This window comes from Diplotaxodon limnothrissa, linkage group LG13 (assembly GCF_057381915.1).
Source record: "Diplotaxodon limnothrissa isolate DT_005_m linkage group LG13, D_limnothrissa_male_GT1.1, whole genome shotgun sequence".
In the NCBI taxonomy this organism is placed as follows: Eukaryota; Metazoa; Chordata; class Actinopteri; order Cichliformes; family Cichlidae; genus Diplotaxodon; species Diplotaxodon limnothrissa.
In genome coordinates, this window is record NC_140608.1 from 5,284,407 (window position 1) to 5,303,016 (window position 18,610).

Consider the following 18,610-nt stretch of genomic DNA (forward strand, 5'->3'; position numbering starts at 1 on the left):
AGAGATGCTATTCTGCACTTAGTTGTAATGAGTGGTTATGTAAGTTTTTGCCTCCTTCCTATGAGTTTGAAGCAGTCTGGCTATTTTTCTCTCACCCCTGGCATCAATAAGACATTTTTGATCTGAGAACTGCCACTCACTGGATATGTTCTGACCATTCTCAATAAATCCTATATGGTTGTGCAGGAAAATTCCAGTAGATCATCCGTTTCCTACAAAGCAGTGCCTAATAAAGAGGCTAGTGGATAATTATTTCCAGTTGCGGTTTAATTTTATACAAGTATAGCATATTATGTCATGTACTGTAAGTGTGACATTTTCTGTACTAAGAATAAGAACTGAGGAGCAGTCTAACTATTCATTTACTTCTTTTCTAGCAAGGAAGGGAATGTTTCCATTACAAATGTTGTAATATTGTAACACTATTGCAGCAATAGTATAAAAAACTAACATATAGAGCAGAATACTGACAAATACACTGAATAGTCATTTAATACGTAGTTAATTAGTGAAAACATCTTAATTTAATTTACAACCAAATATAAAGTTGTTGTTTTTTTCTATTCATATCAAGATAAAAGAAGAATTATTGGATATACTGTGGAGATAAGAATGGACGACACGGAGCTCTTAGTTCTCACTCCTTCTTTATTCCTCCCCACACATCAACTGAACACATCGCGCCGCAAAACACAGCAACACACTTCCTCAACACTGGGTGTGAGTGGAGCCCTCTAGTGGTCCACCACAGTTTTAAGAACCCACGGTTTAAGAACCCTGTATGGCCCATCATATGGTGGATGCAGCGGAGTCCTTTGGGCATCGTGCCTGACGAAAACAAAACGAGCAGAGTCCAACGACCTCAGAACAAAAGTGTCAGGCAGGCAGTGGTGCCAGGAACAGCAAAGTCCTGAGTCCTTTGGGGGGCAAAAAGGCAGCACAGATGATATCGAAACACGGGGTGGGGGCTCTCAGGTAAGAATTCTCCGGGGAACCGGAGGGGCTGGCCGAGGACCAGTTCAGCCGGGGAATCCCCGAGGTCTTCTTTAACCGCGCTACACAATACCAGCAAAACCCACGAAAGACGGTCGACCCAGTCGTCATCCTGTTAGCTTGCTGTGGTGCGGTGGACCTTGACCCCCAGGCCGTCAGCCATGGCAGAACAAAGCTCAGAAACAAACTGGGGGCCCCTGTCCGAGGTAATGTCAGCAGGGGGACCGAAACGCGAAACCCACGTTGACAAAAAATGCTCTGGCCACCGTCACCGCTGTCGTGGACGCCAGGGGTACCGCCTCTGGCCACCTGGTCGTGCGGTCCACCACAGTCAAAAGATGCGTGAAAGCCTGCGACTGTCGCAAGGGACCAACCAGGTCCACATGAATGTGATCGAAACGCCTACCGGGGACGCAGAAATGTTCAAGGGGTGCCTGCGTGTGCCGGTGGATTTTCGAGCGTTGGCATGAGATACAAGCCGCAGCCCAGTCTTTCACTGTTTTGCAAAGGCCCGGCCAAACAGACCTGGCGCTAACCAGCTTGACCGAGGCCCGGACGCCTGGATGAGAGAGGGCATGCACCGAGTCAAAAATACGACGACGCCACTAAAGGGGAACCACCAGGCGGTGGCAGCCGGTGGAAACGTTGCAAAGCAGGCGCGGACCGCCGTCCCACACGGGGGTGTCCTCCAGCACGAGGCCCCTTTTTCGTTGACTGAAGGGCATGGACGTCCGGGACAGCACATTGCTCAGTGGCCATGGCAGCATAGTTGACGCCGACATACACTGGAGAAACCAACACGCGTGAGAGACAGTCAGCGACGTGATTGGACTTACCAGCCACATGCTGAATGTCTGTGGTAAACTCCGAAATGGCCGGCAACTGGCGCTGCTGGCGTGCACTCCATGGGTCAGAGACCTTGGACATGGCAAACGTCAAAGGCTTGTGGTCAGCGTACGCAGTACAGTTGCCACCCTCGAGGAAAAAAACAAAAATGTTGTGTCGCGAGGTTCAGGGCCAGCAACTCCCTGTCGAAAACACTGTACTTGTGTTCGGCATCCCGGAGCGTACGACTGAAAAAGGCAAGCGGTTGCTAGAGACCTGAAACCCGCTGTTCCAACATGGCACCCACTGCCACGTCGGATGTGTCGGTGGTCAACACGATCTCCGCCGATGGAAACGGGTGGGCCAGCAGGGTAGCGTCAGCCAGCGCAGATTTGGCTGCGGAAAACGCCTGGATGCGTTCCGGCAGCCAGTCAACAGGATCTTTGGCTGTTTTACCTTTTAAGGCAGCATAGAGCGGCTGTAGCAGGTGGGCAGCTCTGGGGAGAAAGCAGTTGTAGAAATTGATCATCACCAAGAACTCCTGCAACGCTTTAACTGACGTGGGACACGGAAAAACCAAAACGGCCTGGACTCTGTCGGGCAACGGAACCACACCCTCAGCGGAAATGCGGTGCCCGAGGAAATCCAGAACAGGCAACCCAAACTGGCACATCAACTGGAAGGGTTGATGATCAGGCCGTGCGCTGCCAAACGCTGGAAAACCTGGCGCAGATGGAACTGGCGAAAAGGAGCTCTTAGTTCTCGCTCCTTCTTTATTCCTCTCCACACATCAACTGAACACATCGCGCCACAAAACACAGCAACACACTTCCTCAACACTGAGTGTGAGTGGAGCCCTCTAGTGGTCCACCACAATACCTTCGCTTTGTCCTGAATAGAAATGATTTTCAATTTGACCTCAATTTAAAATGACAACACATTTAAAAAGAACAACAATAAGAGCTAGGAGCAAAAGCTTTCTATGAAAGGCTACCAGGGAACTGGTAGAGGCAAGGGAAACAAAATATTTTAAGAATTAAGCAAATTGCTTCTTAGTTCACATATTTAAATTAAATAATTAAAATAATTAAATTTAATTAAAATATTAAATGTTCAGTCAAAGACTTTTTCTTACAACACTACTCCATGCTATTTATCTCTATTAGAATCAGAATCAGAATCAGAAAGGGGTTTATTGCCAAATGTTGAGCAGGTTTACAACATTAGGAAATTGCTGCGCCTCTGGATTGCAGCCCATCTTGCATCCAAAGTTCACTTAAACCAAATGAGTGAACAAAAACATCTACAGCCAGATCTGAATATAAGGTGCTTTTCATATGTTTTGTGAGAGATTCCCTGCACTAAGAAGAAGATTAGAAGAAAGCCAGGAAGGATTTGCTGACAGTTGTTAATTGGTTTGTACTGTTAAAGCCAGGTGCGATGTCACCTCCTGTCTGTGAGAGGAAAGGAGCAGGAGGAGCAAAAGGCAAGGAAGAGGAGGTGTCAGAGAGGGGACAGCAGGGAGCTGGAGTATCGATCCACGTCACGTTAAGATGACCTACAGACAACTCCGCTGGGAGAAGCTGTCAGCTCACTGTCTAAGTATATGCCTTCTCTTCCTGTTTGCTGCTAGTTTGGGCTTTTGCTCTCTCTACCGGTCTCTGACTCCTTTCTTGGGGTAAATTCAAGGCTCTTTTGAATTTCCTAAAGTGTGAGTCCAAACTATAAATAAATGTATTTGTTCAGCTATTCAGGACCTTCGCCGTTTGCAATGGTTTATTAGTTCTGTACTATTGTAGAAACATGATGTTGCAACATGGCAAACTGTAGAATTTTTGCTAGTCGTAGTTAAAAAAATTTGATCTTAACACTGACATGACTAACATATGAAGGGATTGCTAACACTAGCTGCTTGTTTCAAACAGGGCGTAGCATTGTCTTGCTAAAATATGCAAGGCCTTCCCTGAAGAAGGTACTGCCTAGATGGGAGCAGGTGTTACCATATATACCTTTCAGCACTGATTGTCCATTTCCACATGTGCAAGTGGCCAGTTCCACTGCACACCCATGCAATCACAGAACCAGTGCTGAGTACTGATAACAAGTCTAATGGCCCGTCTCCTCTTTAGTCCAGAGAACCATGTTTTCCAAATATTCTGAATCATGTTCACTTTTCACGGTGGAGCTTTAATTAACCTAAATTGGTTTGCATAATGTTCCTCCAGCTGTTTCTCTTCAGTACCACTGAATTTTCCAGCCTTTTGTGTTGCTCTCACATGAGCTAATATTTTTATTGAAATGGTGGATTTTCTCATTTTAAACATTTGATGTGGTTTTTATGTTCTATTGTGAATAAAATGTGGTTTGCTGAGGTTTACAAGTCTTTGCATTCTGTTTTATTTGTGTTCTAAGTGTACACAGTGTCCCAATTTGAGATTGAGGGTCACTGAATATGAAAAACTCCATGCAATCACCAAGCAACCACCATTTCCCCCCTTTTTTTGTGGGATTGACACTTGACAAGACAGCACTATGTAACATCCTGAGAGCACGCGGAACATTCAGCAGACATGAACCAGCCATCATTCTCATTGACTGCCCATCCTCACCTCATCATCCTTTTGCAGACTTTTCTTTGCTATCACTCTTTTAATCCAGATGAATGGGATTCTGGAACAATAGCCTTCATGTCAAAACTTGAAGTCAAAACAAAAAGTGCTTTAAAATGTAACAGACCCTCACAAATCATTTAAAGACTTTGGAATGAGACTGTTTGTTTTAGCTGCAGGATTACGGAGAAACATCAACCGCAGGACTCCCAGAGTAATGCTTAACTTTCAAACATTGACTTCGATATTGTTATATTTTTGCTTGCATTGTTTTATTTTTATTTTTTGCAGTTAAGGATTTAATACTTGGCTGCACTACTGTTTCTTACACTACAGTGTAAAAGGGGTTATAAATAAAGTTTTGTTGGGAATTTACTTTTTCTGACACACACAAGCAGACTAAAATCATTATTCTCACACACAGGCATCCCAACTTCTGACTCCCTGCCTAGAGGGAGACGGGAGTCTTTGACAGGCAATGTTATATATGTCTAATCTCCAAAGCCAACCTGGAAAAGATGGATGATACTTTTTTCTTTCCTCTCTCGCTGTGTCTTTGTGCTTCTGTCTTTGACTGCCATGCTCCTCCTTCCTCAGGCTGTTTGTACTCAGTGTTTCAAGTCAATGTGTGTGAGCATGTTGTGTGTGTCACCAGTACACCTTAGAGGTCTTTAGATGAAAGTCTGTTCATTGACATTTTAAAGGCCAATTACTAAAGAGCTTTCTAAAAAAACAATTCTACTGTGCTTTGTATATATTAAAAGCGTGGCAAACACGCTTTGTAGGCTAAATAGGTGTAACGTACTGGCTAAGTTACAGTAACAGATTTCTAGATATAGCCAGTGCCAGTCAGTACTCTGTGTTTAAGGATAATATTTGTTGCCACACAGCTCAACACAGATTTTAATCGTCTCAAGAGGAAAAAATGACAGGAGCATTGAAGACTCCCAGTTAAAAAAAACTAAGCCTAACTTAACAGTCCACAGACTCTGAAAACCCTTAAAGTTTTTCCTCTCAATTCTGTTTGTAAATAATGTATTCTGAATTTAAAAAATAGTACAACTTGATTTGAATATTGATTTTCCTCTCAGGTAAAACCCGTTTTAAAATGTTTTAAAGAAATTTGGTAGCCAGTACAAACATGCATGCACTCTGAGATATTTTATACACACCCGCATGTGTTTTCACTTGATTGGTTTGATTAGGCTCCTTTTAGAGGCTGTGTGGGCATGTACAAATTGGTCTTTCTCCTGTTGCACCTGTTTGCAATCTTAAGCTATAGACTGTGCTGAGTTCAAAATGACATATGCAAGGGTGGTTCATGACTATCTTGTACATTTTAAAGTCATCTTAAGAAATAGTTCTTAATGCTTTCTGGAGGCACCTAACTGAAAGCACAAGCCAGTGTTGTGTTTACGCATATAAAACACATATATTACGCATATATTATTAAATAACCAATTTTAAATTGTATGTTTGGGCACTTTCTTTCTAACAGCCTGTTGCAGAAACATATCATTTGTTGCTATTTTTTTCCAGTTGAATATGAAAAATGTCAAAGATACATTAGCACAGGGATAAAAAGGTAGTTTTGATCCAACAAGGTAATTTGCAAAGAGCTATCAGCCAAAAACTTAGTATGTCATGTGATGGCGTGCAGTTTGTCCTGTGTATCTGCAGCAGAGAATAGCATCTGAAATTAATGTCCTTAAATAATAGAAAAATAATCCACCAAAGACCTGGCACAAGTCCTGAGAGATACATCTTGCCCTTCGGTTGATCCATCAGCTGTTCAATGAAGCCTCATTAGGAATGGTCTCAGTGGAAGTATGGCTGTCAAGAAGCTATTCTTAAGGAAGGGAAAGAACAGAAACAATTTTGGGAGCTTGTTAAAATTGTACTGCTTTTGCTTTTCATACTGTATTTCAATTCAGTTTGATTCGTCTCAGTAAATAAAGGTAAACATGATGTAATATATAACCTTCTGTTGCTGCTATGAAGAAGAAATGAATGAGAGGCTACATTCAGAGCTCTACTATATGAGCACCTTTTTCACCTAATTCCTGTGAGATTATAATATTATTTTATGCCATGTTAGACCCCTAATTAAAGTTTGTGAATTATTATGTAGTTTTAGTTTGCATTATTCTCCTGAATTAGAAGGTGGTAACTATTGCATTTGTTAAACTGATTTGCATTACATTAGACTGCTGATTTATTGTGAATGAATGATATTGTTTTATGATGCATTATACTGCTGAGTTATAAGAAATACTGTTCGCAGAAAGTCATCGCCTTATTTGTCTGATTAGAAGAGAACAGAACATACTGGAGTTTTCTGCCCCATCTCAGCAGGAGCAGATAAACAGGGAGCCAAGGTCGTAGCTTAGACGCTGTGTGAGAGAAAGCATGTGAATGTTTAGGCTTTTATGATAAGGTGGGGGCCACTAGAGGCTATAAGAGTTTGATCAATGCTCCACCATTTTGAGATCTGATGCTGTCTGCGTACGGTGTCCATCTCCCACGCGTGTGATCATTAAAATCAGCGTTTGACTCAACCCGGCCGGACCAGTGTTGTTATTGTGGTTTTTCCTCTTGTATCCATCCCCAATATTTGAATCCGTAACATTCCATTAAAAATGCTTCAAAACATTGTAGAGGTCCAGATGAGCCTTATTAGTTACCAGAAGTAAAACCTAGCAGACAAAGATAGACTCTTTATGTGCATGCATAACTGTCAGTCAAATGCAGGCGCACACTGCTTTAAGCTTTAACAGAATATAAATAGGTATAATAGGTATGAAAAACTACAAGGCTATAAACATAATAATTTTATCTTTAATTTTGAACACGTTAACATAGCAGCCTGTGAGGTTTGACTTGTTTTTGCAGCCAGTTTGAAGTGACTGTTCAGTTCAGTCTAATAGCCTGCTCCATATAGAAGACGATGCTGACCCTTCTGCTCTGACAGGAACCAAATTACATTACCAACATTTAGCAGAGCTTGTGCATGACAAACTTCTCTTACTTTGACTGAAGTTGCGCTGAACTCCAGCAGCACTGTGTTTACCTCAAATATATATATATATTCCCACTCTTCACTCCTCCGCTCTCTTGTACAAAGCCAAGAAAAGTGACTCACTCTTTTACATAAAACCCTGGATGAAGCTGTCATTATGGGGCAATTATTATAGAAAAACTTACTGTATGAAAGCCATTGATCCTTTCAACAGCAGGGAGCTCCCATCTCCTGCTGACACACAGCTGGACGGCTGTCCTTTCTTCAGCAGCTTTTTGATTGCAGATCTACGGGGGAAAGGGCTGTAATACTGAGGAAATTATGTTGAATAAGGTGAAATTGAGATGCATACAGGATAATTATCAATCACTCTGCTGCATGGCAATCATGGCCAAAGGCACGAGGCACTGATTGGTGGCCTGCTGCACATGCTTAGCGACAGCTGTGTGTGTGTGCGCTGTAGGTGCTCGCCACATGCTTGCATCATTATACAAATGGCATGCTTGCATGTTCAAATGGATCAAGCATCACTGCTCAGTTTCTGTTTCTAGATGCTCACATACTTGTTGAATGATTTGCACAAATACACTTCAAAGAAATGGGAAAGGTTTGGGTTAACGACAACAAAATTACAGTGCATACTGACATAATATGGGTATTAAGGTACGATTTACAACCACTCATAAGATGCCATTATATATACAGTAATATACAGAGTCATGAAGTTTTGATATTCTTTTTCCAGTGACCGATATTTTTTTAAACCATGTCTAGATATTTTCTGACTGTCAGAATGTTAAACTATGCATTTCTTCCCAGGAGAGTCCTTCAGATTGCCATTGCAATTCATGCTGTGTGCATCATCGACATCCACCTCCTTTTTCCAGTTCTGTAGACAGCATTTCATTCCTCCCTCTCATCACAGTTTGTTCTCATGCCTTCCTCCTGTCTTTCTACCCACAGCTACTTCAGCTCTCTCCTGCATCTTTTTCTCAGCTTCTCAACATTGTAATTACCGTGTTTTCTCTCCTCTCAATGTGAAAATTTATATCAAAAGAGGAAAAACTAAGACTTTGTTGAGTTTCATGTGCAGCCAGCAGACATCCTCATTGGAAAAAAAATCTTGTTTGTTTTCTCCTTCTTCTTTCAGACATAAGAGCTTACCAGAAAGCCACAAACATATCATTAATGTTCAAACTCTTCACTGAGTGTCTTTTTGAAACTGAGTGAGATTGCTTGTTAGACTTACACACACAGTTATAAAGAGAGCATAGTCTTTTTGGTAAATAAAGGAATCAAAGATATGATTACGTTATTTACAAATAGAGAGCTGTGCAAAACTCGTGAGCCAACACGGTTTATATTTTGCTAAGAAAAATTGGTGCACCAATTCAATGAAAAATGCAATTATGGCAATTTGGTATACAAGGGAAAAACAGAATGTAGGGTTTGAACAAACCTCAAAGTCAATATCTGGTGTCATCATGTTTATTCTTTAACACCTTACCTCTCTTAGGGAAACTGTCTTTAAATTTCTTCAAGCAGCCTTAAGGAATACTTCTTGAAGGACATTCCAGAATTCTTCTTTAGATTTTGGATGCCATTTCTTTGGCTCTCTACTAATACAATCCCACACTGCTTCAATGGTGAACTCCAGGCTCTGGAGAGGACAATTCATGAGTGATAGTATTTTTATATTTCAGTGTGTTTGGCTTTATTGTTATGTTGAAAAATGAAGCTGTTGCCAATCAGATGCTTTCAAGATGGCACCCTATATTGCCAAAGGCTTTTGCTCACCTACCTTTGCTAACATATGCGACCCCATTCTTTATCCATAGGATTTAATATGATTCCAGCCCACCACACACATACACCAACACACCATAATTCTCTTTTCCACCAAACTTTACACATGGCACAATAAAGACAGACAAGAACCATTTTCCAGACTGTGAAGCACGATTCATCACTCCAGAAAACACGTCTCCACTGCTTTAGAGTCCAAAGTACTTTACACTACTTGATCCGGCATGTTTTATTATGCTTGGTGATGTAAGGCTTGGCTGCTCAGCCATGGAAACCCATACTATGAATCTCTGTATGTACTGTTCTTGAGCGAATCTGAAGGTCACATAATTTGAAGGTCTCTAGTGATTGACTCTGCAAAAAGTTGGCAACCTCTGTGCACTATGTGCCTCATGTAACTAAAAGTTGACAGTGGAATATTTGTAGCAAGGACATTTCATAACTATTCTGAGCTTCATGCAGAGGTGATATCCCACTTTAAAAAATATATATATATATATATAAAAAAGTCTGACTCCTTGTAAGCAAAATATAAAGAAACAAGATCAAAGATCATTACAGGAAGAAAATTATACTCAATCACTATGAAATGGAAATTCGCTGTATTTTACGATTTTTCAACAGGCATCGTAAGACACCCCCAGTTGTCCTGTAAGAGGTCCTTCAGAATTCCAAGATGGCGGCATCCATCGGGGTGTGCTGTGCCCTCCGCATCACACTTGGAGGTGAATTATTTCTCCCTTTTTTCTGTTTCACAGCTTTTTAAACATAGCCCATTTTATAAAGTGCAGTGTATTTATTGTCTTGATGTTTTTGAATTGTTACTGTTTTGCTCCGGTTTGCTTAGTTGACCCGGAAGAGCCTGTCATCATCACTCACATCGTGAAAATTGCTCACTTCAGCCAAAAACCTGAACTGCATTCACTAACAGCAGCATCCAGGGAGTTAAATTGAAGACATATTCAGCAAATTGTGTTCATTTTTGGGTGGTACTGTGTCTGTGTTGCAAGTTTCGGGTTACACGTACTCCACCATTGCTCCCTAATCGATTTTGCTATGCCCTAAATATTGATCAAGTAACAGAATGTAATGGTTTAAATGTGAAACTGGTTGTTCTGAGAATTATTTCTGCGAAATAGACTTGAAAGAATAGCTGTGTGCTTCATAAAGTGTCGCCTTTGTTAGGTACACCTTTCAGGTGTATAATCTAGTGTTTGTAGCCTTAAAGCACTTATTTCTAAGCCTGTTTGATTCTGCACTGCTTATTCTATAATTCTTTACCGTACGTTTAATTGTATGGTGTTTTCCAGCTGTTATTTTTATGCATACTTCAACTTTGGTATTTTACTGTTCTTGGGGGTCTTGAAAGGCGCCTACAAATAAAATGTTTTATTGTTATTATTTATTATAATAATTTCTGACGATTAAAAAAGAACAAAATGTGATAAATAACATTTTATCAGTGATTGCCATTGCTGTTTTAACAAGTGTCATTGATGACAAAAAAGAAAGAAAGTGTCAATCTCTTGCCACAAAGTGGCAGCAACATTATATCCAGTGACACAGCATAGGACAAATATGAGCAGAAACGTAGCCCAGGTAGTGTTTTCTCTGGAAATCCTACGTGAAAGTAGAGTGTAACTGCTTAACAATAACCAAAGTAACTTCACCTTGTAGCTCTTCAGGAGTCTGCACAGTATTGTCACATATAAAAACTGAAAAAAAAAAATTTTTTTCTTTTTAACCATCTGCTTACAGTTCACCTTTTCCGCCGTGCGACTGCATCGGTTACACCTTTTGCTCTTACTGTTATATGGCATTTAACTAGCAAGTGCTCCAAAGATGCTTGAGTTGAGTGTTGAGTATTTGTTGTGTGCCTTCATAACCTGATTGTGCTCAATGGTCCGCTTTTGCCACGAGTGGCAGAACATGTCTGCTGTTTTCACTTTCAGCAGAAACAGTTGTCTCGTATGTTTGTAAAGTATTGTGTTTTGCTGAAGTAGCTCCCTTTTTACTAAAAAATTGTGGAGGCTGATGATCTAAGATATGCCTGGACTTGTGACTTTGCTGTGTATGCTAGGGAAGTAAACCCTTAGCATCATATTTTTTATATCATGTGAAAATGTACCTAGTGAAATTCTACAACAACTTGGTGGTTTATATATCCTCATTTAATGTATTCTCTTTGGTTATTAGCCCAGCTGTTGACTTGAGTGGACATACTTTCATGACTTTATCTTTGCATGTTGTCATCATGCAAGTAATGCAGTTTTAATAAGATCTGCCTTTTCTTTGGTGTCTTTGGTCTACAGGTGCAGCATCTCTCCGTGCTGTAGGAGGAGTTGTACAGGCGTCTCTCTTGGCAAGTCGAGCCTCAGCTGCGTCTCTGCAAAGACACCCTGCACTTTCACCGCTCCCTCCAACAACATCGCAGCAAACAAGACACGGCAGCTTCTTCAACAAGCGTAAGTTTATGAAATTATGATTTTGAAAACTCTTCTCTCCAGCCATCATCCTCCCACTATAATATTAAAAGTACACCATAGCATGACTTGCAAAAGCATAGCTGTTTAGAATGTTTTAAGTTGTCTCCTTATATAACACAGGTTATAACAGGGATGGCCCTGAGTTTCAAAACTTATCAACTACTCCATTTCAAAAATGAAAACAGTAGCAAAGCACAAGTATAACAAATCCCAAAACAACAAAAATGAAAAACACAACAGTTCATAAAATGTATTTTCCTTAAGTGTTGTGAATTAATTGGATCAGTGGAACATATTAACATTATTAACACTTACTCATGGTCAGTCTGAATGGGAGAAAATCTCAGCAGTGACGTTCTTCAGGCTTTGCTTAAAGCCTGTACAACAATCGAGACAGTTACAGGTGATTTCTTGAAACCAAATGTTAATGGGTGTAGGGCTGGGCCATATCATACCGTTCACGGTAATACCGGTATAATGTTGGGCAACGACAAGAAAATGAAATATCGCGATAGAATGTGGGTAAAACGCGCATACGCAGTGCCTGTGTTTACATACGCACATGGCTGCAACGCAGAATGAGAAGAGCGAAAGTGGATCGTTAAATGAAGCGGATGAACCAGAATGGGTTTGTAATAATGCTGCAGCTTCAGTGGTGTGGAACTAGTTTAGCTTTCGTCCGTCAGATACACAACAAAGCACTATTTTTGGTAGAGCATGCTAGCGGACCATCGTTATTACTGTGTTGTTTGATTTTAAGTGTGCCGTATTTTCCAATCCTTTGATTTTTCTGAAAATCGACAGTGCCCCTTATAATCCCGTGTGCCTTATATATTAATTCTGGTTTTGTTTACTGACCTCGAAACGATTTTATGTCGTACACGGCGCTCGAAAATCTGTCCAATGTTTTAGTACGACTTTGCTAAGCTACGAACCTGCACCACTTGATGGCTTGTCGGAGCATTACGGCTATATTAGGCAGGAGCCTCGCGGAGTGATACGTACTGTGCTTCAACATAATATTACCGTATTGCGTGTGTATAACCTCTTTTTCAGTTTTGTGGATATTATACATGGTTATGCTGAGGATATGTCGGCCAATTTCCACTGGAAATGCCTTTTGGTTAAACTGTCAGCGAGGAATTTGCATTTGCACTGTTAAATTTTTATATAACTTTAATGCACATAAAAAAAACAGCTCCTTGTTTAAGTGAAAATACATTGATGGGTTTTTTTGCCCTAATAAAATTGTGGAGTTGTAAAGTATTTTGTCTAGAGATGGACCGATCCGATATTACGTATCGGTATCGGTCCGATACTGACCTAAATTACTGGATCGGATATCGGAGAAAAATAAAAAATGTAATCCGATCCATTAAATATCACGAAAGCACCTCACAAAACTTGCAACACGCCGTAACTCGCCTCAGAACGTTAGCACGTCGGAGCAGTATGCATCACGTGATAGAGCGGCTGTGGCATGCGGGACCTGTCGGTGGTCTGGATAGCATGTGGAGCTTCGCTAGCAACCCGGCATTTCATCTCCGACAAAGTTATCCCGAGAGAAGTAAAGCAAGTGTTTATGTCCATCTCTGAATGTTTGTAAAGCATTCCTGCGTTAAGCTTAACAAATGATATATGGAGCGACTGCCTCTTCTTGCTGCTACTTCAATCATGAAACTGCTTAATGATCAGCTGATCGGCTTTTCTGTCGCGAGTCCGTCTCTCATGTTTGTTTTTGGCCCACTTTGCACCAGAAAGAGGAAACCAGTGGATAAACAACAGCAGCACGTTTAAGCTTGATAAGCTGTTGTTAGAATTTATTTAATATTACTTTCTACACCAGGATCTTTTTCTACGTAGCTGACGGCTGGTAACTGTGCAGGGGCGGATCTAGCAAAGTTTAGCCAGGGGGGCCGATAGGGCATTAACAGGGAAAAGGGGGCACAAAGACATACTTTTCTTTCTTATTCTCATTTAAAATGTCTAGCTTTTAATGAATAATTATCTGACACCCAAAGTTTTAATTTGATGTAAAATGAATAGAAGTCAATTACTGTATATAGTAACTATTAAGTCTAATATATATACCCTAGTAAGCTATAGTACTTTTTCCTTTGGGAAGGTACCATCTGTGCAGTCTGCAATTTTGTTGAAGAAAGATGTTGAATCTATTTAATATTTCTTGAAAAATAATTGATTTCTGTGCATTTTTTTTCACACTGCATCAAATTAAGGTTGATTACGTCAATTAAGCATCATGAGGTGGAGCGTGAGGGGTGGTTCCCTATTTTTTATTTATTTATTTTTGTTGTTGCTGGGAGTTGGAACCCTATTAGTTTGGTTGCTTAATATTTACGCTAAGTACTCTTTAAAATACCAGAATAGGGAGGATGGTGTAGGTTTAAGTTTATTAGATTGATCAGTATTGCTGAACTATGAAATATTTTTTTTGCATACAGGTATAACAGAATAGCTTTAGTGTAGTTGTGGTTTTAAACTTGAGTATGAACTTATACAAAATGCAGCAAGATATTTAAAAAAACAGTTTTGTTGATTAAAAAACACTATATCGGATTCATATCGGTATCGGCAGATATCCAAATTTATGATATCGGTATCGGACATAAAAAAGTGGTATCGTGCCATCTCTAATTTTGTCTAGTGTCAATTACATCGTCAGTTATATCGTTATCGCAAATTTTCAAATGTATATCGTGATAAATATTTTTGGTCATATCGCCCTGCTCTAAATGGGTGCATATTATTATAGTGTCCGGATTCATCTGGCCATGTTCAAAGGGATGTTCTCACTGGTAAATGCACGTTAGCAGAGCTTGTTTGGAATTCATGTCAGGACTGATGACAGTGTTTGAAGTGGGCATATATGAAGCTGTCAAAACATCTCTTTTTATCTCCTGCTTTCTCTGCCATGCTTCATCACCCGCTTCATAACTACTCCTTTTTTCAGTCTTAATCATTTACAGTCAATGCCTCAGCATTTCTCGTGTAATTAAGAAAATGTTGTGCCTGTCAACACGTCACACTTTCAGTTTGAATTGTGATTACATGAAAAACACACTGTCAAACAGCCTGTCGCGTTACATTGACTCTGTCCCTGGCTTGTATTTCTCCAGGAAGACTCTTTAAGTATTCGCTTATAAATATTTAATTGGGCTATTTAACTTTTTATTGTGCATGTTGCTTACTGATTTTCAGATATGTCTGAATCAGTGGATGTACTGCAGATCCTTACTTGGGCCTTTGGTGATGAATTACCACTTTACAGTGATTGCTGTATAGCCACTGCAAATTTATTAGCTTTTAGTTACGGTCCCTGGTGCTCCCTTATGTCACTTACTGAACATCCTTATTTGTGGCTTTTAAAGGGGCAAGGCTCCAAGCATTCTCACATTACATTAGTTAGATCTTACATTGTGAGATTACTGTTTAACATTTTTATTTGTCAGCTCTGAGAGGACGGACCCAAATTCTGAAATGTTTATGATCTTTTGACTCTTAAGTGTTTTGACTTGGTGAGTTGAGCGAAAGTCAAGGTGAAGGTGTGGCAGATGAGTAGTTAAATCTACTCTGCTGGCAGCATTTTTCCTGCTAGCAGAAGAGACACTTGTTTTAATAAGACTGTTTCAGGTGTGTCTTATATTTTAATCTGTTTCAAATTGTTGTCACTGCTAACAGTCCTCTGGTATTAGCTCACTCAGTGAGGTGCTGAAAATAACTATCGTCTTGTTTTGTCTGTCCAACAATTACAGGAAGCCCCAAATACAAATTTACCCCAATGTGAGACCAAGAAAAGCAGTGAATTCTCACATTTGAAAACGTATTTAATATTTTCATTTTTTAATCAAAAGTCATTTAAGTGATTTATCAGCTGTCAAATACTAATCATTTAGTTTTATCTTTCGTGTATGAATTGTTTTAGGTCTCAAGTAATCAGAAAAACAAATCTGTCATTTACTGACAGTGAAATTCTAAAACCTTTAATGCATTTGGAGAAAAAGGCTAGTTTCATACAGCTAATCTGTAGAAAACAAACATTTAAAGCCTTTTTTACATTTTCATGTAAGAAAAATAAAACTTTTAAATATGTGAACCATAAAAGATGTTGAGAAAAGACCTTGATAAGAGTGATAAGAACTAAACAAAGGTAAAATCACAGACAGTCTGAAAGATGGTTGTAACTACCGGGACTTTAACCATTGGTTTCTGAAGTCTCTAGATTTTCACCACCATGTTAGTCATAAAAAGACGGATGTGACAAGAGGTGTGGCTTGGACTGTGAAACCGCTTCTTCACTGCCTAACGGCTTGTCAGTCATAACTCAATAACCATCCACAACCATAGATAACCTTTATTCTCAAACATGGTATGACCATTTTTGTTTAATGTGTGTGTGTTTAACTGTGAGTGTGTGTGTTTACAGTAACGGCTGAAGAGCTATGGAGAGGTGTGTTGGCTGAGTCCGGTGCTGGAGCAAGAAAGGGTCGAGGGAAGCGTACCAGACGCAAACTAAGGAGAGATCTGAACCGAGGACAGACCATTGGAGAGGGTGAGACTTCCACTGCGTGCCTTTCTTTAATTCACTTCTTGACAGAAGAGTAAAGCTGGTAAAACACAGAAAATCTAATTCCTATAATTTTCTCTTTAAATAATACAATTGAATTGTCTAAATGATTTCCTTTGTTCTGAAGTGCATAAATTTCTCCTGCTCAGCTGTTAACACAAGCGCTGCCAATCACACACTGACACTCACGCTGAAGCTAAGAAGCAGCTGATGAGGATGACAAACTAGAATATTCATTACTTAGTGTTAAATTATTAATGCTCTGCAAGAGAGCATCCATCATTTTGGAATCCCGCAGAGCTCTCTCAGGTATGGAAGATAATGGGAACAACTATTTTCACTCGGTGTCCACAGCTGTCAACAGCTGTTTTTATCCACACACTGCAAGTATCATGGCCTTAGATCCATATATACAAAGAAAATACAAATGTTTGCAAAATAATTAGTACTAATTTCTCTTCCTCTCATTCTTTATTCCTGTAATTGATTTCCTTTTTTTCTCTTTTTAACCTCCAGGTCGTGGCGGTTTTCTGTGGCCTGGACTCAACAGTCCAGTGTTGAAGGATGGCGCTTTGCAGAGCATGAGTCGAAGAGGCGAAGCTGAGCAGCAGGAGGTTCAAGCTGAACTAGGTGAAGACACACAAATATCCCATCACATGTCACTGTTATCTGCGCAGAAGCACAAAATGATCACAAACCTGTGCAACTTTATGAATGCACTGACATTTTGCCAGCTATGTTATCCAATATCACAGCTGTCCATCAGTTGTCAGCTTATATTCCGCTTCTGAGCGTTAGAAAAGCCAAAGAAAAATCATTTTTCTGGAAAAATAAATTAACTTTTCACGAGCCACCAAGAAGGAGCGGTGGGGGTAAATGAGGTCTTAATCTTGAAAAACAAGCGCCACTGTTGGGACATAGAAGCCGCTAATTTGTCTCCACTGTGATCTCATTTGTTAATAGTAATTACACAGTTAATTTGACATTGACAGATAGCACCTTTGATGTTTATCGTGTTGTGCTCCTTGTAGTCAGCTGTGACCTCTGCAAAAATTCGTCTGTTGTGTTTTTCTGCAGTGCGTCAGAGGGATGAGTGGGAGAGAAGGAGGAAGATGAAGGTGAAGAGGGAGAGAGGTTGGACAGGAAACTCCTGGGGGGGAATCAGCCTGGGGCCGCCTGACCCTGGACCCAATGGAGGTAAATCATACCTAAATGCTCACAAAGTCTTGCTGTTATACCGTTACACTGTTAAAATTAATCAACTATGCTCAAAAAGTATTTCAACCGGAAAACCTTTTGTCATCTTAATAATGCTATATAGAGCTATTTATCACTTTGACTCTCAGGTCAATCTGTTGACAGCAAAGGAGAGGTCAGAGGTCAATGATATTTGAAATCGTCCCACAGTACTGTAGTTAATTATGTAGATATAGTTTTAAGGCTTTTTGTCAATTTTCAACTCTAAATCATTAAGTTGTAGACCGTGGTGGATGCAAGCCAAATTTTAATGGATTTTTAATATGACCCCACTCATTGCTCTACACCCATACAAAGTTTTATCAGAACCTTTCGAACTACTGCGTTTACAAGTAAAATGAGCCGTAAATGCTTTCAAAAACATGACCTACTTGGTTTAGGTAACAGTGTCCTTCAATTTGCTCCTTGTTGTATTTACAACAGTCTTTAGTGAATCCAGAAAAGTAGCAGAACAAAATACAACCAGCTTGAGCTGACCGTCACAGTGCAGACATCTCCACCTCACTCTCATGGAGTAACAAGAGTCTAGATCATGACACAGCAGGTCTCAGAGGGGCACCTCACTTAGATATACACTGAAAGACACAGCGAGACGTTATGATGACTATAGTGATGGAGAGAGATGAGGTGGATGAAGCAATACAAGTGTAATAAGAGGCATGCTGGGTGTGTATGTGTGCGATAGAGAGAGAGCAGAAGGAGGTCAGCATGGGGGCTCACTGCTAGAGATGAAAATGAGAATTTGACAAAAGTGTCAAATGGGACAATTTCCTAATTTAGAAAGACATCCCTCTCTTTTTTGCTCTCTGTGGCTTTCCTGTTCACTCTTTGTCTTTTTACCCCAGATTTCTTTTCCTATTCCCATTCCTCATGTCTTCCAGTCATTTCTCAATTCATTATTTTCTCTCTTCCATTTCCTTTTCCATCACCCTCTCGGCTTCTCTCGTTCCTCCCACGCTGTTTGCCTTTTCCCCCCCTGTTCCTGTACAAGAAACCCAAATGACCACACTGTTACTTTGCAATGAACCAT

At 40.2% G+C, this 18,610-nt stretch overlaps 1 protein-coding gene and 1 pseudogene across 1 annotated transcript in view; one reads left to right on the plus strand and one right to left on the minus strand.

Moving 5' to 3' along the window:
- Positions 1-734: 734 nt before the first annotated feature.
- LOC146619716 (uncharacterized) lies at positions 735-2,491 on the minus strand (annotated as a pseudogene).
- A 7,434-nt stretch (positions 2,492-9,925) lies between these two features.
- Positions 9,926-18,610, plus strand: part of mrps5 (mitochondrial ribosomal protein S5) — a 34,768-nt gene continuing 26,083 nt past the window's right edge. The window contains exons 1-5 of the mRNA XM_085369057.1: positions 9,926-9,977; positions 11,565-11,717; positions 16,183-16,308; positions 16,840-16,953; positions 17,401-17,520. Coding sequence (XP_085225183.1) covers positions 9,929-9,977; positions 11,565-11,717; positions 16,183-16,308; positions 16,840-16,953; positions 17,401-17,520 — 562 coding nt within the window. The 5' untranslated portion in view covers positions 9,926-9,928. The remainder of the gene's footprint in view (positions 9,978-11,564; positions 11,718-16,182; positions 16,309-16,839; positions 16,954-17,400; positions 17,521-18,610) is intronic.